Source organism: Pelophylax lessonae (genome assembly GCF_965119305.1).
Source record: "Pelophylax lessonae genome assembly, chromosome: 5".
Lineage (NCBI taxonomy): Eukaryota > Metazoa > Chordata > Amphibia > Anura > Ranidae > Pelophylax > Pelophylax lessonae.
In genome coordinates, this window is record NC_138772.1 from 538,252,296 (window position 1) to 538,274,032 (window position 21,737).

Sequence of the window (21,737 nt, forward strand, 5' to 3'; positions counted from 1 at the left end):
AATTTCAAACCTCCCATTCTATTCTTGGATAATTAACTTCTGTCTTGAAACATTTCGTGATAATTGCATTTTGATATCTGTTCTACCTGTGTGGATATACGTAAATGCTGGGGGATGACATATCCCTAAGGTAAGCACGTCTAACTTTTTGAGGCCAACGCCTTCATCCTGAATAAACTCCTTCCATCTATCTTCTAATATTCTGCACTGTGATCAAAATGGATGGGATTTGGTCAGGTAGTCATGATACCTTGCTAGGTTTTTTTAGCCCTATTGGATATCTAGCCTCCCTGGTCGATAATGTTGCACTCTTTTTTTTTTTTTTTTCAAAATGCAACCGAAGACTTTAAGGACCAATAAAATAAATGTAAATGCAATCATTAAAGTCTTTCAAAACCCTAACATGTTATTGTAGTTACAAAGTAATTCTCAATGCTTTTAAATCTTCAGCTTTCATTAAAAAATAAACATGGTGATCCTGCCATGAAGGATCCTTCCTGTTATAGGTAGTAGTATTTAGTCACATTCAACTGGCCTTGTTCTGTAACAATAAAGGCCTTTTGTACCTTATTCAAGCCACTTCTTCACTTTTAATAGGTGTCAGGAACATAACCCAGTATTTAAATTCCTGCAGGCACCATAATCCAACACCTTCCCTCCTACACCTTAAAGCGGTAGTATACTCCGCTTTTTAACTTTTACCTACAGGTAAGTCTATAATAAGGCTTACCTGTAGGTAAAATGAATATCTCCTAAACCTGCACGGTTTAGGAGATATTCACCCTGCATGCAGCCACTGATACCAGCGGCGCATGCGGTCTAAAGGGCCGGAGGACCTTCAGAGCTCCTTGCCGGCTCCTTGCCGGAAAGTGAACTCCCCCATGCATGTGCGGGAGTGACGTCATCGCGGCTCTGGCCACTCACAGTGCCGGAGCCGCTGAACCCGGAAAAGACGCCAAGGGAAGATGTCAGCTGCTTCAGCGGTGTCCGGGCGACCGTGTCGGGGCTTCGTTCTAAGGTAAGTATTTCATAATGGGCTAGAATGCGTTGCATACTAGCCCATTATGCCTTTGTCCTGCAGGGTTTTTTTTTTTTTTGAGTATACAACTGCTTTAAGGGAAAGGGACATTCTTTAAAGGACAGTGAGGTGCACATTTTGGACAGAAAGGACAACTGGCTTGCAAGAGGCGTAAAAGAGGCCATCCGTGTCAAACTGGAGAAACCACCTCTAAATAGGGGTGGGGGCTTCCAACATCATCTGTTTTAAACATATAATGTTTTAAAATCTCTACTCTAGTGAGCTGACAACGGTTCACACCTTCAACCATGTGCATCGAAGGATTAATAGACATAGGCAGGACAGACAAATGTGTTAAGTTTCCTATTCAGTCGTTAAGTAATTATATTGTTTCCTCATATTCGTAATGTTAGAATGATTCATTTTTGAGATTAATTTTGTATATTCGGATTCAGTTTGTATAATCGTTATTTTTTAATCTATTCAAAACATCAGAAGACAGCTACTGTACATGTGTTCTTTTTTAATCTATTCTATTATTTTCTATTATTACCATCATCTTTTTTTTTCACTTTTATACCTTATTGTATTTATTGCAATATGATTCCATTTCAAATTCTAATTAATTATTTAAATTCAAATTTATTTTTAATTTTTGTTTTTTTTTTTTAGTTCATTTTTTTTCGAACTCATTCTTTCGCTTTGGTATAACTTTTTCCTGATTAGTTGAAGTTTGGTACTATTATGATTGGGATATTTAGATGCATCCAAATCTCTGAATAACAAAATTTTGTTTTCGGAACGAATAGCACATTTTTAATGATTAACACCTATGCAGTGTTCCTGACACCAAGGATGGGATTATGTAGCTAGAAGAGAAAGGTTCCACAACTTTCACACCTCTTATCCTGTTCTTGGACAATCGGCATCTGCTAGATATATTCCATGGTGACTGGACAATGGTGACTGAGAGATAAACTGAAGAAGTGGCTTGGAGAAACTACATTACACAATTTTAGTTGAATGTGACTAACTACTACAAGCTATACAGTAGGATAGATAAATAAGAACCTTCATAGGCACCCTGTTTATGTCCCTCAAATGCTTTCCTGCATTGTCACCCCATCATATGGACTTCCAATTTCACCATTGTTATGTAATGGGGCTACATAGCAAAGAAGTGGGTGGCTGGATCACCCAGCTGGAGTTGCCATTTCAGTAAACCCAAGAACAAATAATGGCAAAGCACAACTAGCGGCACGATGACACCTTCTGTAGACGGTCGAGGAGACACATTGGTCTCAGATGTCCTGTTCTTGGATTCATCCAGCTAAGGCGTTGTGTTGGAACATCTGCTGTGAAATGTCTCTAAGGAACAGATTGCACGTTCATATTTTTTTTTCCTTTATACCAAAAAAAATGTGACACACATAATGTGAAAACACGAAAAGCCATGACCGACCAGCAGTTACTGTTGGTTTCAACCATTACAAGAAAAACAAACGTATGCTTTGAAACTGAATTGCTTTGCCTTAGACGGAGATTCCTCGGATTTAGTGATGCCTGTCCGGACCCTTCATTTTGGACACGTCTTTTTTTTTTTTTTTAACAGCAATAAATTCAAGTTTCAGTCTCAAGTGTTCCTGAGTCTCCATTGGTCTCACCGCCCTTTGACGTTACCAGGTCTGGATCCCAGGCTAGCAAAGTATGCGCATTGTGATGGATCACACTGTCCATTGGGGCCTGGAGGGCCTGGAGGTCCAGAAAGTCCTGGTATCCCTGGTTCACCTTGAGGTCCTGGGGTACCTGGGATTCCATCTTTGGCATAGCCGGGTTCTCCAGGAATACCTAGAAGGAAAGCATAATTATTCAAAAAGACATTTCCAGGTTTTGGAGAATTCTGAAGGGTTTCTGGAGATTAGAAAACATTTCAAGGGAACATTTTATTAACAGAACAATAGGTTTTGTATTCTGGCAAAAGTCCAATGCTATGACCCCCCCTCCTCAAATAACCAACTTTGTTTTTTTAACCAACTTAAGTTGGTATGCAATTGTAGCTTATCGTTTATTGGTTCAACAGCCGCAGAACTAAGTGTATTTAGCTTTGGACATGTCATACCACCTCTCAGAATAAACTTACTGGTGCGTTAGGCTTCGGAGCAAGAACCCATCAATGCCAGTTTTTGGTGCAGGGTTATTAGCGCCCTAAAAGGAATAAAAACTTTGCCCTGCATGCCCACTCCTACAAAACCTAAAATCCAATGTACCCGCAAACTTCTGAAGCATTCTATAGCCAAGTTTTTTTGTTTGTTTTAAATAAAGTAGTGAATGGTATGTTTAATATTCGGATTACATTTTCAAAAATCTTATGCAGGATTTAAATAATTTAGGGGTTTTCCAGAGATGAGAATAGGTTGCAGGGGAACCTGTTACAATGCAAAGTGATTGTAAAGCTTCAGTTTTTTTTCCTGAAATAATACAGATGCATGTTATACTTACCTACTCCATCAATGGTATTGAACAGAGTGGTCCCTTTCCTACTCTTTTGGGGTCCTCTGATGGTGCTATCTGGTCCTCCTCCCTTCTGAATGCCCCCATAGCAAGCTGCTATAGACACAAACAGTGTGGCTTGGATCCAACTCCCTCCTCACTGGCTCCACCTGCTGCCTCTGAGTCCTGAGCAGGGTTACTGCTCTCAGGCACAGCACTGGATCAAGATAGGATTCTGACTCAAGATTAGGAAGTATTTAGGGGAGGCCTTGGGGGGGAGCTGATCATGCAAGGTTTTTTTTTACCTTAATGCAGAGAATGAAATAAGGAAAAAAAAACCTTATCCATTTTTTCAACTACTTTAACTAACATAACAATACATTTTGTACTCTGGCAAAAGCCCATTACTGTCTGTGACTCCTCTACCCAAACAGGAGGTGGTTGCCTTGCACACTCTGTCCACCCTCTCATCCAAAACCTAAAACCCATTCTAACCCCCAAAATTTTTAAGGTTTTTTTATTTTATTTATTTTTTATTTTTGTTTCAAATAGAGTAGGAACTAATAAGTTATCTAGACCATTTTTGCCATTTTGTAGAGGACCACTATGACTAAGGCCATGGGAGGGTAAAAGGCACAGGCCAGGCGAGCCCTACAGGATCCCGGTACCCTCTAGCATCTAAGCCACTGGATTATCACATGTAAGCTGTGCTTTTTATTGTTTCTAGGGTCACAGAAAAAAAAGAAGATATACCCGGAATTCCTGGAGGACCTATTTCACCTCTCTGTCCAACTCCGAATTCTCCTCTTTCACCCTTAGCTCCCCTTTCACCTGCAAAACACATCACAACATATACCAGGTATTTCAAAGACGTTATTGGTTTTTGAGGCACAAAACACACAAATGGAATAAATGGAAGAAATCTAACAAAGCTTATTACAGGTACACATAGCTCCCAACTGTCACTGATTTTGAGGGACTGTCCCTGATTTGGAACAAAGCCCCATCCGTCCTTCTTTCCTCCTCATTTGTCCCTCATTTTGGTCTGATCTTTAAAGTTGCATATAAAATGCACTTTGTATCTTTCAAAAAGTGTTTCCCGGTGCTAAACCTTTCATCCGATTTCTAAATTGCTGCATTTGTGAAATTCAAAAACCAGTATAGAGTAACATTAGTGGTAAATAAAACACTTGTGGGATAAACAAATCTTTTTTTCTATAATTCTCCTTTAAAGGGGCATGGCAGGGGGCGTGTCTTATTTTGCTAATAGGTGTCCCTTGTTCCCATCTCAAAAAGTTGGGAGGTGTTCAGTTACATGTAGATTGTTTTATAGGAATGTAAGGTGTCTGATAGAACAAGGTTGAAGCGGGCCATGCAGTACAGTGCAAAGTCCAGTTGTAATGTCGGGGTCCCTGTCCTCGACTGCACTGTTCAGTGTCTCCTCTACAGCTGTGCTTCTCATAGACAGCTATACAGGAAACTTGTTTGATTACGTCATGGAGGGGTTGGTACTAAATGGGTAGCACAGGGAGAAGGAAGGCAGGGCAATGATTAATCGTGATTGGCTTTATATCAGGAAAGGGATGGGTGCTAAAGCCAGTGCGGCAGTGGGAGCAGATCTATAAGCCAATCACAGTCAATCATAGCCCCACCCCCACTCTCTGTGCCGTCCTTTAGTACCTGCCCCCTCATGGACATGAACAAACAGCATCTCCCCCATAGCTGCCTGTGACAAGCGCAGCTGTAGGGGAGACACAGAAAAAGGAATGACTTCTGTTTTTCTCCCTGGAATTTTCACATTTCTGAGGATACTGAAAATCCAGCTCTCCCCCCCCCATCTTATTCCCAAGTCCAGTAGGCAGGGCTATGAGTATCTGTAATTTAGCTCCACCTACAGGACCAGCGAATAGGAGAAGGAGAGTTGCAGTATCCTGAGTATGTGAAAAGTCCAGGGAGAAGGAGAACACAGGTAAGCAGTGCAGAGCTGAGAGAGAGGGTCACTTACTACTGCACTCTGTACTCTGTGTCACTAATGACCTCTAAACTCTGTAGTAAGTGACGCAGATCTCAGAAGTGACTCAGGGGTAAGTAGTAAGTGAAGCCGAGTTCAGAGGTCAGTAGCAAGTGAGGCGGAGTTCAGAGGTCAGTAGCAAGTGAGGCGGAGTTCAGAGGTCAGTAGTAAGTGAATCAGAGTTCAGAGGTCAATAATAAATAAGGTGGAGTTCAGATGTCAGTAGTAAGTGGGGCAAAGTTCAGATGTCAGTAGAAAGTGGGGTGGAGTTCAGGGGTCAGTAGTAAGTGAAGCAAAGTTCAGGGGTCAGTAGTAAGTGAGGCAAAGGTCAGGGGTCAGTAGTAAGTGAGGCAAAGGTCAGGGGTCAGTAGTAAGTGAGGCAAAGGTCAGATGTCAGTAGTGAGGTAGAGTTCAGGGCTCAGTAGTAAGTGAGGCAGAGTTCAGATGTCAGTAGCAAGTGAGGCAGAGTTCAGATGTCAGTAATAAGTGATGGGGAGTTCAGGGGTCAGCAGTAAGTGAGGTGAAGTTCGGGGGTCAGTAGCAAATGAGGTGGCGTGCAGGAGTCAGTAGCAAATGAGGTGGAGTTCAGGGCTCAGTAGTACGTGAGGTGAAGCTCAGATGTCAGTAGTAAGTGACGTGGAGTTCAGGGTTCACTTACTACTGCACTCTGTACTCTGTGTCACTAATGACCTCTAAACTCTGTAGTAAGTGACGCATATCTCAGAAGTGACTCAGGGGTCAGTAGTAAGTGAACCAGAGGTCAGTAGCAAATGAGGCGGAGTTCAGAGGTCAGTAGTAAGTGAAGCCGAGTTCAGAGGTCAATAGTAAATAAGGCGGAGTTCAGATGTCAGTAGTAAGTGGGGCGGAGTTCAGATGTCAGTAGTAAGTGAGGTGTGGTTCAGGGGTTAGTAGTAAGTGAGGCGGAGTTCAGATGTCACTAGCATGTGAGATGGAGTTCAGGGGTCAGTATTAAGTGAAGCAAAGTTCAGGGGTCAGTAGTAAGTGAGGCAAAGTTCAGATGTCAGTAGTAAGTGCGGCAGAGTTCAGATGTCAGTAGTAAGGTGGAGTTTAGGGGTTAGTAGTAAGTGAGGTAGAGTTTGGGGTCAGTAGTGACACAGAGTTCGGTGGTCAGTAGTAAGTGAGGCAGAGTTCAGGGCTCAGTAGAAAGTGAGGCAGAGTTCAGATGTCAGTAGTAAGTGAGGTGGAGTTTAGGGGTTAGTATTAAGTGAGGTAGAGTTCGGGGGTCAGTAGTGACACAGAGTTCGGTGGTCAGTAGTAAGTGAGGCGGAGTTCAGATGTCACCTATGATCTCATACACAAACATAAGAGCAGCCACTAAACTCAGGCTGAAAGAGCACTGTGGCATCATGTGAGGGGGGGTTGGCAGAAAGAATTTGGAGGGCTGCAGCTGCAGGGGGCAAAAATGGTTCTAGGAGGGGAAATTGGGGGAGGGGGGTGCTTAGAGTGGGGGATCTGTGCTGTGAGGGGCGACTGGGGTGGGGAATTTGTGCTCGGAGGGGCTTGTGAAGTGTGGGGTGTGAAATATTTGAGGGGTAGACGATTTGTGTTAGGAGCAGTGACTTTTTTTAGGGGGGGGGGTGGGTTGTGCTGGGGGGATTTAGGGAGAGAAAGGATTTGAGCTGGGATGGGGATGAGGGGAATAGATTTATGATGGGAGGGGAGATTTCAGCAGGGGGGATGAATTTATCCTGGGAAGAGGGGGAATTTATGCTTAGGGAATAAGCAGGCAGATTAGTCCTCATACATCCTGGGGAGGAGGGGCGCAGTTTGGCATGTTCGCCCTGGGCTCTAGTTGACCTTGTCCCGGCACTGCTTATACTGAAATGTTTTTCTTTTAATGAAATTACTTTTTCCATATATTTCTCAAGAAAACAGCATCAAGTAAATAAACTCATTTGTATCTACAAACCTTTTGGACCCATTGGTCCTGCAGGCCCTTCAGGTCCCATAAGTCCCGGCATTCCTGGTTCTCCCTGTGGCCCTGACCTGCCATCGTTTCCATCCTTCCCAGGAGGTCCTGGAGGTCCCGGCCTGCCCTGAGCTGATTTGATAGGTGCTGGCTGCATCTGAGCCATGAGGTAGGCTAATTTTGCTAAAAAAAAAAAAAAAGAGAACAATAAATAAATTCCATCTAGGTTGCCTTTTGATTTGATTTTCTTAGTAAAGGAAGTGCAATGGAGAAACCAATTTGCCAATTGAAGTAAGGAAAGATTTCCTTGATTTCACAAGAACTGAAAAACTAATGTTGTGATTTGGTGAAACGTTATCCCCTGTGTCTTGAGAGCTGTCACTGGAGATCCTTACCAATATAAGCCTTGATTTGCTTGCAAACACCCTGTCTGCAGTGTACAATGTAAGGAGCAATGTATCTGCAGACAAGGATTGAGAAATAGGAATGTGCTGCTGGGTGCACATTCTGTTGGCCACCATAGAGAATAATGGAACTTTTACAAGAGTGCTTTCATTCTACAAAGATTGACTCATTATTTGACCAAGAGCTAATGGCAGTGGGGACTTCATTTTCACAGGTTATCAAAGACATTAATTCAGCCCAATTGGCCTGTATTCGGCAGCTCAACACATAGACCCCATCCCACTGAGGAGAACATTCTCGGAGAAATCCAATTGTAATAGGTCAAAGAAAGCGCCAAATAAAAAATTCTTGGGAGTCCAAAGTCTTTATTGTCCAACTGGTTACAACAAACAAGTCAATAGACAGCCACCATGTTTCAAGGCCATACAATCCCCTTCATCAGGGCTGGGTGAAATGATGGAATGTTAAATGAACTCAAAAGTACTCTTAAGCAGACTAATCTGCAGGTAGAGAATGGTATAAGCAACAGTCACTGCTGGTGTTTTTATATATAATTCAAGTAGCAAGTCTCATTATTTCCTACAGGACTCAACAGCATATGTGTGGGAGGTGTGGTGAAGAAAGTACAACCCAGAGCAAATGTGTCAAACAAAGTGAGCCCACAAATAATATTTAATCCAACTTACCATCCAGTTGTTTTCCCAGCTCCTCCTGAATAAGCCTTCTTAGTGTTTCCGTTGAAGGAGGATCCCCCTACAAAAAGGGCATTGTTACAAATGCATATGTGACGCATTCATAAAATGCATACGTGACCCATTCAAAAAATGTATATTTAATTAATAAGGCCCCATAAGGCCCAAAGAGTGCATCTTATATACCCAACATGCACTCCATAGATGTTAAAGTTTTTTGTAGATTTAAAATTGTGCATACCTATGAAATGGTGACAAACTACGGTACCTAACATTTTTCACAGGTGACGCTTTAAAACCCTTTACAGGTTATTAGAGAAACAAATGAGAAGACACACTACCGTGGGGTGGTATCACGAGTGTAGGTAGCATATAGTAGCAATTAGAGTATATACACATACCCTGGGGACCCATGGAGCGACGATCGGGGACAGCTACAGTCTAATAGATCTTTACAGGAGGTCTGCGGGTTACAAACATCCGACTTACATACAACTCCTACTTACAAACGGAGAGAAACAACAGGAAGTGAGGAGAAATCTCCCCCTAGGAAGGGAAATTCACTTCTGTATGAGTTCTCATACACTGGGAAAAAGGTGTCTCTACTGAAGCTTTATCGCTAATCCTTGTTTCCACAACAACCCAAAATTTTCAAAATCCAGTTGTCATAGGGACAGAAAGTGAGGTGAAATCTTCTGAACAGGGGTACAGACAGCAAAACAAATGGTACAGGGGTGTTAACCCTTCCCTATGCTCTTCAAAAAACTTAAAAATTATTATTTTGGCTGGGGCTAAACCTAATAAATGTACCTGTTCTGACTTACAAACAAATTCGACTTACGAACAAACCTGCAGTCCCTATCTTGTTTGTAACCCGGGGACTACCTGTATTTGGAAGGTTGTTTTATACTGAGTTATAGGCCCCATCTTTTTACCATCATTGATATCAGTGCTACCCAAATAAGTATATACTTGCTACTATGTGATTTATACAATCACCGTCCCCCCTTCTCTATATATCCCTCTGTTGGTAAAATTCACTGTCTAACTATGAGATTTGTCTTATGAGCCGGCATTGGTTGATTTATTTTCAATCTAACCTTACTTACACTCAAAAACTCAGTCAGGGATTTGCATTCCCCTTTCCTGATCATTCCAACGTGGATTTCTCTTGGGGAGTGATTTGAAGAGCTCCTGAAGAAGCGCACGTCGCGAAACATGTTGAGCTTGGACCTTGTTCCAAATCATTTGTGAAACCATACCCTCAAGGTCTAGCTTTGGGGTATCTCTATCTAGACCCCATTAGGGTTAGACACATGCGGTTTGGTTAAGGGTATTTTAATATCTTGTTTTTGATTTTAACATTATGATGAGATGTGTTTCTGTATATATTGTAATTTATGGTATATCTAATTAATAAAATGTATGAATTTGTTTTACTAGTGCCTATAAAGTCCATGCTGTTCTAGTCCTTATATACTTTACAGGTTATTCGTTTAGAGTTAACCATAAATTATGGTCCTACAGTTATTGCACTCACTCTGACCTTTGTGGTGCAACCCCATGTGTGGTTTAATCACCATTTACTACATATTTACATTCACTTTTTAAAATGCTTTCTTCGTTTAATTGTATTGCTCTCACAAGGGGATAACAAGCCTCCTTGTAAAAGCTTTGGGCAGTGACAGGTCTCTTTACAAATCCCTAATAGACCCCTGATGTCTACCATGTCCTTCAAAGCAGCTGACCAAATACAGACCGTGTTGTATCAGCTGTAACAGCCAGGAAATGATGGTTCTGAAACGTGAAGTGACAAAATCCTTGTCACCATCGGGGTCATTTGTCAAAGAGGAGATCGTTGAATGGATGTTCCTCCATCTCCTCTGTGGGCAGCTCTCCTGACCGATCACCGCGGTGTTGGGGTTTCGGCAGTGCTTTAAGTGTGCCGGTATGCACTGGTTCTCAGTACCGTCACTTCCAAATAAGGCTCTTGAGCATACCGTCACCTCAGCGTACCAGTACACTCATTTTGGACATCTGCGCCCTCAATTGCCCCCCCCCCCAAGAATATTTCCCACTCCAGAGCCAGGCCAGTCACCACCAGTGAGTCCCCCTGCTCCGGAGTCCCAGCCCAGGCCAGGGGGGTGCTCTGTTGGGACCCTGATGTGGGGTGGACGACAAAATTTATAGGCTATAATAGAGTACCGGCACCTCTTTTGGGCCACTTAAAGCACTGGGTTCCGGAGAAATGTGAGAGCCCGGGAACCACCATGGCCGGTGGCAGGGGGTCCTTCCCAGCAGTGTAATAGTGATCGTTGGCCTTACACCCGCATTGGATCCCTTTTCTCTGACACCCGACCACTGGCTGGATAAAATGGTAGCAGGATTGTGGTTGCAACTGTAGCTATGATCTTGGTATAACCACTCGCTGTCCAGGACCTGTATACAGGATAATTAAACTGGACGACAAGTGCGTAAAACCTTTCTGCTGTTAATACAGTTTTGGCACACCAAAAATGTGGCACAGTGCACGCAGTATGAGGCCTAATTCAAGGGGGTGTGTGTCGAGTAGGTTGCACAAGACCCAATGATTTCTAATTCAGCCTTGGTGACTGCCCACATATATTGGGTAGGTCAGGTAGAGCTCTGTAACACTCCTCTGCTTCTTAACCACTTGCCGACCGCTCACTGAGCAGGTACTGCGGCAAAGTGGCTCGTTATCGTCCAGCGACGTAGACCTACGTCGCTGGATCCGCCCCCTCTTGGCGGAGACTCGCTCCCACTGTATTCAGACACAGCGGGAGTCGCGCCAGGGGAGGAGAGGCGGTGATCACCGCTGCTCTTCCCCGATCGCCGGGGAACGAGTGAGGAAATCCGCCCGCTTGTGTAAACAAAGCGGGCGGATCTCCTATGTGACAGGCAGGGACAGATTACAGGATTCAGCATAGCTGAACCTGCGATCTCTGTCTGTGTCACACAATCCCCTCCCCCACAAACGTCAGTAAGCATGAGGCATACATTTAACCCCTTGACCACCAATAAAGTTAACCCCTTCCCTGCCAGTATCATTATTACAGTAAAAGTGCATATTTTTAGCACTGATTACTGTAGTAATGCCACTGGTACCCCCAAAAGTGTCAAAAATGTCAGTTAGGAGTCCGATCTGTCCGCCGCAATGTCGCAGTCCCGCAAAAAAAAAATCGCAGATGAGTGGATCAAGCCTTCTGGTCCTGGGAGAGTTGCATCTTCAGCAAACATCCATCCTTGACCCATAAGTGGGTACAGAGGAAGGAAGTTAGCGCAGCTTATTGAATAGAAAAAGATTTGATAATTCCATTAAAAGAAGGCATTAGGATTGCATTTTTTGGATTAGTGATGGAAGAGATAACTTAAAACGCTTTCTGTTTTATGAAGGCAATGTTAAACTTTGCAGAATGTGGAGAATCCTTTAAAAATAAAATTACAAATAGGACAAGTATTATTTATGTCGCTCGGTATTTCATCTCTCTAGTTGTAAAATTGCCATAAAAAAGTGATTCAATTGGAAGTTAAACTTTTATCACTGTAATTTTACTGTGTGACATTTCAGGCTGCGAGTCGATTCAAATGTCATGGCGGAGAAGCTGCGACAGTGAAAAAAAGTCCCGAGCAATTTTCAATGTTATTTTACGAAATTGTGGAGAACTAAGAAGTCATTTCAGGCCACAAAGTTTGTGAGCGGAAATTGCTCTCTTGGAAATATTGCCATTAGGTTAAAATCAGACAACCCACGTAGTTGACTTCTACATTGAGTATGCAGTACTGCCTCTGTCAGCTCCTGGTTTCCCCACTTAACGCCGGCCCGCCTACCGGAGTTTTACTGCAGCAGGTCGGCTCTGTCCCGCGAAACAACGTACCTATACATCGCTTCGTGGTTGCGCGCGCCCATTCACCACAGGGGAAGCCGATCAGCGGGTCTGTTGGCCACGATTGCTGCCGGGCACCCGCGATCGCTCCTCGTGGAGACAGACCGCTGTCCTGTTAGTTATGAACACAGGTCTCTGTGTTCATACAGAAAGCCCACCCCCCCTAAAGTTAGAAAGCACCCCCTAGGGACACATTTAACCCTTTGATTGCCCCTGGTGTAAACCCCTTCCCTGCCAGTGTCCTTAGTACAGTGACAGTGCATATTTTTAGCACTGATTACTGTAGTAATGTCACTGGTCCCCCCAAAAGTGTCAAAAATGTCAGTTAGGGGTCCCATCTGTCCGCCGCAATGCCGCAATCCCACTAAAAATCACTGATTGCCACCATTACTAGTAAGAAATAAATAAATAAAAATTACATAAATCTTTCCCTTAGTTTGTAGACGCGATAACTTTTGTGCAAACCAATCAAAATACACTTATTGGAGTTTTTTTTTTACCAAAAAGATGTAGTAGAATACAAATTGGCCTAAAATGATGAAAACGTTTTATTTTTAATTTTCTTTTTATTAGGAATGTTATATAGCAGAAAGTAAAATATATATATATATATATTTTCAGAATTGTCGCTCTTTTTTTGTTTATAGCACAAAAATAAAAATCACAGAGGTGATCAAATACCACCAAAAGAAAGCTCTATTTGTGGGGAAAAAGGATATCAATTTTATTTGAGTACAGCATCGCACGACCGCGCAATTGTCAGTTAAAGTATCACAGTGCCGTATCCCAAAAATTGGATTGGTCATTAAGGGGGTAAATCCTTCCGGTCCAGAAGTGGTTAAAGTGATAAAAAACTTTCACTGAAAAGAGAGGTTTAGAGCTTGTGTTGGCAAGCTGTTGACTTTATGTTGCTGGCTGTGGCTTCACTTTGAGATACTTCTGAGATTCTTCATAATTTATTGATAGGTGTGTTTGACCTGCAGTTGTGACCTCTTTCCAGCCTACAAGTGACATGCTGAAGATAAGTGAGGAAACTTTCCAGAAAAGCAGAGTCCCTTGGACCCAAGGTCCAGAGGTTCTGTGAGCGGTGGCTCTAATTTGATGGTGGCTGCGTAGTTCCAAGCCCAATGCCATTTGGTGGAGCCATCCAGCATCACAACAATGATCTTTTTATCTACTTGCAAGGGTGATTCTCTGACCAACCCTGTAAAGCCTGGTACACACTACTAGTTATTTTTCATTCAACCCACCGGGCTCAACGGGAAAAAAAACTGACAGCTCAGGTCGGAGCTGCTGTAATAAAATATTGATGTTACTACAGCGATCTCCCCTTCTGTTCTATTGTGTTCTGACTGGGGGATAGCCCCGGCCATAACACCCTGTTCAGCGCTTTCAGCCATTGGGTGAGGCAGTACTGACCTTTTTCGGTCATGTCCCTTCTGCCGGACCGGCTGCAGTACACATGGGTTGGATGTCAGATGGTTTCTATTAAACTGGCCGATGACACCGGACATTCTGCCCATGTGTACGGGGCTTAAGAGGGACATTCTTTCCACTGGAGTTAACTTCCTTCCAACCTGAATTTGTCAGCTGAAGATAAGTGAGGAAACATTCCAGAGCAACTATTCTCAACCAGAGTTCCTTGAACCTTAGGGTTCCTCCACAGAGTGGTGGCTGCTTGACCTCCCTTTAGATGGTGCCTTCATAGTTGCGGGGCCACCGTCATTTGGTAGAGCCATCCAGGATAAAACCAATGATCCTTTTATCAATCTATAAAGGTTTTCTTCTGACCACCACTGTAAGAGGGTCATTCTTTCTACTGACATATTAGGCAATGTATATATTTTGATATTTTGTAGAAATGTTTTTTTTTCCATGCTGGTTGTTGTATTTTGTTATATTCTTATAGATATATTGGTTACAACCAAAACACATAATCCTGAAGAAGAAGCGTTACTGTGAAACGCGTCAGTCCATTACACAATTTTGGGACTTTGATTCACAAATCAAATTGTTAAATGTGACTGTATGACTACTGTATAATGTTTGTCATGTTTAACTATGTTATAAAGATTTCTAAGATTTTTTTTCAAATCAAAGTTGAGTATTCTCCGTGGCACACTGAAACGTTTTTACATGAGGTTAGTATATTGCAACATTGTTTCCACTGCATTTACATTTTCAAACTGCATTTGACAGCTGACGATTAGTGGGAAAACTTTCCAGAGCAACTATTTTCAACCAGGGTTCCTTGAACCCTAAGATTGACCCCTCATTTGATGGTGTCTGCATGGATCTCGGGCCAACGTCATTTGGTAGGGCAATCCAACATGACCGCAACATGATCTTTTTATCTATCTGTAAAAGGCATTTTTCGATTGACCCCCGATTATTTGGTTTTATCTAGGGTACTCCAGGACCTGAACATTTTTCAAGGATTCCTCTATCGTAAAAAGGTTCAGAAACACTAGTCTAAGGCAATAGGAAAACAAAACAATTTGAAACATTTTAGAACTGATCTCCATGTTTTATATAAATTTAAATAGTTTGTTTGGAGCCTGCCTCCTTCATTCATTCATGAAATACAAAGCTTCCTCTGAATGGCCGAGCAGCACTCAGCCCAATTCGATTTTGTTCCGGAAGTGGGATGAGAAGGTCTCATCCTGCTGTTGGGAGCACAGTGCTGTATACTTTATGCAGCTGAGGCTACATACTGTTTATACAGTGCTCCTAGACACTGCAACTGTTAGAGAAGTAAGCGTCCACGTCATCAGCTTCCATCCAATGGAACAGCGACTATGGTGACCATCGGGCACTGCACGGCTGGAGTCTTTGCATCCCCCCGCCCCCGTACGTCCGGTGTGACGTCAGAACGCAATTGGCGTGTCTATCCCCGCTCTTGGGAAGGATTCAGAGGGGAGCTAATCACGGGGAACGCTAACGCCGGAGTGCACCGTGAACAGGTCATTTGGGTCCACACATCCCGGGAAGACTTCTACGGCTCGTTCTCAAGGACGGCAAACCTGACAACACTGCTGTTAACAGTATCCATACTGATTTTCTACCGATTACATCTGTTTTCCAAACAGTGTATAGTTCACCTGGGAATCCCTCTCATTCAGCAAATCCTCTGTGCCTGTTTCCAACTCACCAGCCATCTGCCTCTAGCAGACCCAGTTCCCTTCATACAGACCATTATACCTCTACTATTTGTTCACCCCATGTGGTGACCTCATTCGTGTGGAACTGTACCTGCAGAGCATTGCCTCTACAATTCCGTTATCACCATTGGGATTGGGACTGTGCATTACCACCCACTTCCCATTTGATCCTCTGAGTCCGTAGTTTTCCATATACCATGATTTCTTATCATCATCATTGATGACCAAGTTGATGGTATTCCATTGGTTGTTGTTTTGTTCTAAATCTGTTTTTATTTATGCTGTGCCACACCCTGTTTCACTCTCTCTCTATTAGTACCGGCATACGTGCCTAATAAAGTTAAAATATTTTGTACTTTCCACAACGGTGTCCCTAGTTGACTCCTTTCCTGGGGGGATTTCTGGTCTCTCCAATCCCTTTTTCTTTGTTGTATACTTTATGTAGCTGAGGCTCCGGACGGTTTATACAGTGCTCCTAGACACTGCAACTGTTAGAGAAGTAAATAGATAGTTTGGATCTGCTTATTCCAAATGGCCTATTTAAATTAAAATGAAACCTGGAGATTAGTTTAAAAAACTTATAGACTTAAAAAAACTGACCCAAGCCCCTACAGTTTCCATTTTATAAGGATAATGTATGTGTTTTGTATAATAGAGATAAATTGACTTACATCACATAATATGTATATTTGTAAAATTAGAAAAAAGACAATAGAACCCCTACAACTTAAAGCCTTAAATTGTAGTTACCCTTGGCCCAGTATTTCCTGGAGCACCTGGCGACCCAGGTTGGCCCGATACTCCTCTCTCCCCTGGTGGGCCAGCCGGGCCCATGAGTCCAGTGTGACCTTTGTGTCCTGGTTTTCCAGGTTCTCCTGGTGATCCTTTCTCTCCCTGCATGCCTTTATCTCCTTTGTTACCTGGATCTCCCTAACAAACAGAAAACAAGTCAGAAAAGTCAACTTATAAAATATAAAAAACTCTTTTGTTAGTATGTAATACACACTTCTGGGAGCCGGGTTCTTATTGCTATTGCCTTTAAAGTGACTCATTTGGAAAATTCTGTAGTTTGGAGACTCACAAGTTTTTAAAACTAAGGCACAACATCAAGCAGTATGATACACATCTTACCCTCTCTCCCTTAGGTCCTAGACCACCTGGTTTGCCAACAGCACCCTAAAGACAGAAGAGAATGGAAACCATAAATGTGATGTGAATCAATGTACAAGTGAGGAAAGAACAGGGAGAGGGGTAGAGAATTGGAAGGGATAAAGGTGGAGGAAAAAGATTGATCTAGTACAGGGATCTCCAAACTTCCAAAACAAAGGGCCAGTAAGTGACTTTCAGAATTTAGGGGGGCTAGACTCATGAGAAAATGTCCCAGCATCAGAGGGAGTAAACATTGCCTCAGGCTTGGTGGTCAGTTGGTGTAGAAAAATTACATAGCACCAATGGTCAGTAGGAAGAGGAGTTGTGCCCCATCATTGGTATCAGTGAGGGAAACAGTACCCCGTCATTGGTGTCAGAGGGTGAAATTATGCCCCACTGTTGGTGTCAGCGGAAGAAATGGTACCTCACTGTTGGTGCCAGTGGGGGGAAACATTGCCTCAAGGGCCGGATAAATTTAAAATAAAGGGATGCATTTGGCCCACGGGCCACAGTTTGGGGATCACTGATCTTGTAGGAGAGCAAAGGAATGTTAAAGGTAAAAGAATGGAGGAGAGGAAGGGTTAAGGAATGAATTGGGGAAAGAATAGCAAAATGTAGGTAAGGGAAAAATAAAAGGGAATGAGAAATAAAAAGACTGTGGAATAAAGGAGATAGGAAAACATTAAGTTAAAGTTAGGGGAAACGAGAAAGGAATTTTAAAGGGAAAGTGGAGCAACATTTGGAACGGGAAGGGTAGGGGTGGTGAACAGAAATGTGGAAAAAACAGGAAAAAGTGAAACTGGTGAAAAGGAATGGAACAGTGGAGGGAAAGTGAGATGAGGAAAATAGTGGAGAATAAAAAGGGAGAAGTTTGGGGAAGGGGGGCAGTGAAAAACAAGGGCATGGCAGAGGCAGAGGAAGGGTATGAGAAAAAGGAAAGAATAAAGGTAATGGAAGGGGATGCTAAAAGGAAAAGGGCAGGGAAGAGAAAAGCTGGAGATACAAGAAAAGAAAGGGGATGGGAAGGGCCAGGGCAAAAAAAGTAATGAAAAGGGTAGAAGTGTAAAGGTTGGGGGAAAGGAAACCTACCTCTTTACCAGGTGGACCACTCTCTCCAGGTTCTCCCTACAAACAGACACATTTGTTTACTTCTCAAATGAAATATATCATTTTTTTTATTTAAGAATTTTGGCAAAATGCAATGAATATGATACATTTCCTTTTTTTAACATTTTCATTTCCATATGAATGTGAGTACTACCAAACCTTAAGATCATATTTGGTTTGGAAAGGGCTGCCTGTGGATAGTTATTATAGCACGGAATAGTTATACTGCTATTGTGACGTTACTTTTTTCTATCGGTTGAAGAAGATGGACATGTGTCTTTTTGTCAGCCTTGCTATGTATGTAACTTTGCAAAAATATCTGTTTATTATAATTGGCCTTTAGTCATCTCCATACAGCTTTATAGTACAATGTAGAACTCCAGGCACAGAGCTTTTTGTGATTTCTGATGTGTAAAAAAAAGTAACCCCTGCTCTGGTGTATGCCGAGGAAAAACGTAAAAATTATACTTTTCCTCATGTTCCCGCAGTTTTCATACCCAGAAGCGCTAGTGTTGTTGTTCTTCCCCGCCACTCCCCTTTGGCCATTCACAGAACACTGTGTATTCTGCAAAGTAAGTGTATTCTGTAGAGCAGGGATCTCCAAACTATGGCCCGCAGTTGCATCTGGCCTGCAGCTAGGGTCAGGTTCCCCCTGCTGTGCTGTCCTTCTCCAAGTAAGTTTGTTGCTAAGACCTTTGGCATCCTATCAAGGGATGTTGTGCTTGCCCTAGCAAAAAGACTGAGAGGGACTCTGATGGGGACCCTGATTTAAGGGGGTTATGATAGAGACCCTGATGTAAGATGGGCTCTAACGAATACCCTGATGTAAAGGGGGACTGCTAAGGTGGGCTCCGATTGAAACCCTGATGTGGGGGGGGGGCTGATGGAGAGTAAAGGGGGTGGGCTCTTGGATCTTGATGCGGCAGGAAGTATCTCCTAAGGTAGACTCTGATGGAGACCCTGATGTAAGGGGTTTCTGATGGGGACCTTGATGTGGGGGGGGGGGGGGGGTGAGGCTCCTAAGGGGGACTTTAATGTAAGGTGGACTCTGATATTAGGTGGGCTTTGATGGGGACCTTGATGTAAGGGGGGAATTTTACATTGTACCTACACCGCAGCAGCAGCCATAATTTAATTTAATTAATCATAAAACACAGCGCAAAACAGTGAATCTAATAAAAAATGTGAAACAAATATTAGTAAGCAAGTGTTCAGTGAAAGTCCAAAAATATTTTGTTATAAGCAAAATCTTAGTAAAAGTCCAAAGAATTAATCCAAATAAAGTGCTGAAGTGCTTTACAACTTAGAACTCATGCAGTGGAATGTGCTCATCATCACCCTCTTGTGCTTGCACTTACCAAAGGATGTGGACCCCTTAGCAATACTGCATGTGGGTCTGTATAGCTGCATGTTAAGTGGGAAGATATCAGCTCACATATATCTTGTAGCTTGGCACTCATGGATGGAGAAGAAAGAATCCCAATAGTGTAATAAATCCTTTTTTTATTTATGGAAAGCATTAAAATTGCACTTACAATGTTGTAGGCAACATATCGCATCAGGATAAAACAAAGGTAGACAAGTGGTTCAATCTCTCAGTCCAAATTCGTAATGCGAGGTGATCATGGAACGCAAACCTCCACATGCGTTCCACCTCAGAGCTGGACGTGACGTCACTGAGGAACCGGAATCTGCGTTGATGCGTTTCGCCCCTCTCACAGGGCATTATGTTGCAATATGTTGCCTACAACATTGTAAGTGCAATTTTAATGTTTTCCATAATTTAAAAAAGGCTTTATTACACTATTGGGATTCTCTCTTTTCCATCCATAAGCGCCAAGCTACAAGATATATGTGAGCTGATATCTTTCCACTTACTATACAGCTATACAGACCTACATGCAGTATTGCTAAGGGGTCCACATCCTTTGGTAAGTGGAAGCACAGGAGCCATAGTGTGGGTGCTTTAACATAATAAGGGGGGATTTTGCTTTGTTTTGCCGATGTTCTTTCCCTTTCTGAATCCTATCATGCTAATTTCCAAAAAGATCTAAGTAAACCTATTCATTAATTTATAATTCAATGATTTTATTTATTTTTTTTAGCCCACTTTTTTTTTAGCCCATGAATATTTGTAAGGTATGTAGCACCCTCCTAGGTAGGTGCTAGGAAAAAGCATCTATTTGTTCCTTCTACTTATCAGGGGAGCCTGATCTGTTAGGGTGCCTGTTGCATGTTTCCAGGTGTGATTCACTGGGTCTGAGGGAGTGTTTTCACTGCATCCAATGAGGGAGCTTGTTGGATAGTGGAGGAAACCCAACGAGTCTATAAGGTAACTATAGGCCAGTCAGCCTAACATCAATAGTCTGCAAGGTTATGACGGGGATGTTAAGGGACTATATGCAACACTTTAGTAATGAAAACTGTATTATTAGTAGTAATCAGCATGGATTCATGAAAAATCGTTCTTGCCAAACCAATCTATTAACCTTCTATGATGAAGTGAGCTGCCACCTAGATAAAGGTAAGCCTGTGGATGTGGTGTATCTGGACTTTGCAAAGGCATTTGACACCGTTCCCCACAAACGCTTACTGTACAAACTAAGGAAGGTAGGTATGGACCATAGGGTGAGTATCTGGATAGAGAACTGGCTCCAGGGGAGAGTCCAGAGGGTGGTGATTAATGGGGAGTACTCGGATTGGGCGGGTGTGGAAAGTGGGGTCACCCAAGGTTCTGCCTGGGACCAATCCTGTTTAATTTATTCATAAATGATCTAGAGGAGGGGATATCGAGTATAATCTCAGTATTTGTGCATGATACTAAACTAAGCATGCCAATATCTTCTATGCAGGATGTGGAAATCTTACAAGCGGACCTGAGCAAAATAATGGGGTGGGCAACTACACGGCAGATGAGGTTTAATGTTGAGAAATGTAAAGTAATGCACTTGGGCGTCAGAAACACGAAAGCAAGCTACTCACTAGGGGGGAAACCTCTGGGTGAATCTAAGATGGAAAAGGACCTGTGTACAACATGCTTAGCAGTGGCATGCAATGCCAAGCTGCTGCAAGCAAAGCCAACAGAATACTGGGATGTATAAAAAAAGAGGATTCACTCCAGAAATAAAGAGATTATTCTCCCACTCTACAAGACTCTGGTCGGCCACATCTGGAGTATTCCGTCCAGTTCTGCGCACCGGTCCTCAGGAAGGATGTGCTGGAACTGGAGAGAGTCCAGAGAAGGGCAACAAAAATAATTAGGGGAATGGAAGACATCAGCTATGAGGAAAGACTATAAGCACTGAACTTATTCTCTCTGGAGAAGAGACGCTTGAGAGAGGATATGATATCAATGTACAAATACTGTACTGGTGACCCTAGCATAAGGAACAAACTTTTCAGAGAAAGGGAATGCAATAAGACATGGGGCCACTTACTAAAACTAGAGGAAAAACGGTTTAACCTTAAAATAGGTAAGGGGTTCTTAACTGTCAGAGCGGTAAGGATGTGGAATTCTCTTCCACAAGCAGTGGTATCAGCGGGGAGCATCAATAGTTTCAAAAAACTATTAGATGGGCACCTTAAAGACCACAACATACAGGGGTATACAATGTATGGTTAACAGCAAACACACACACACATCATAGGTTGAACTGGATGGACTGATGTCTTTTTTCAACCTCACTAACTATGTAACTATGTAACAAGTGTCCCTATTGGAAGATTTCCCCTCTATTGCTTTTTTGGGGGCAACCCAAAATTTTTGATTTTTTTTAACTTTCACTTTCGATGATAATGATAAACAGGACAAATAGAAAGGGTGAATCTCCCTAATAAGGGGCAACAACAGCAATACAAACCTAATAAGT

General features: G+C 42.7%; 1 protein-coding gene across 1 annotated transcript in view; it reads right to left on the reverse strand.

The window, feature by feature from the left end:
* Positions 1-2,246: 2,246 nt before the first annotated feature.
* Positions 2,247-21,737, reverse strand: part of COL22A1 (collagen type XXII alpha 1 chain) — a 624,908-nt gene continuing 605,417 nt past the window's right edge. The window contains exons 59-65 of the mRNA XM_082257569.1: positions 17,851-17,886; positions 16,744-16,788; positions 16,363-16,542; positions 8,541-8,607; positions 7,450-7,632; positions 4,262-4,339; positions 2,247-2,866 (exon numbers count right to left, since the gene is read on the reverse strand). Coding sequence (XP_082113695.1) covers positions 2,679-2,866; positions 4,262-4,339; positions 7,450-7,632; positions 8,541-8,607; positions 16,363-16,542; positions 16,744-16,788; positions 17,851-17,886 — 777 coding nt within the window. The 3' untranslated portion in view covers positions 2,247-2,678. The remainder of the gene's footprint in view (positions 2,867-4,261; positions 4,340-7,449; positions 7,633-8,540; positions 8,608-16,362; positions 16,543-16,743; positions 16,789-17,850; positions 17,887-21,737) is intronic.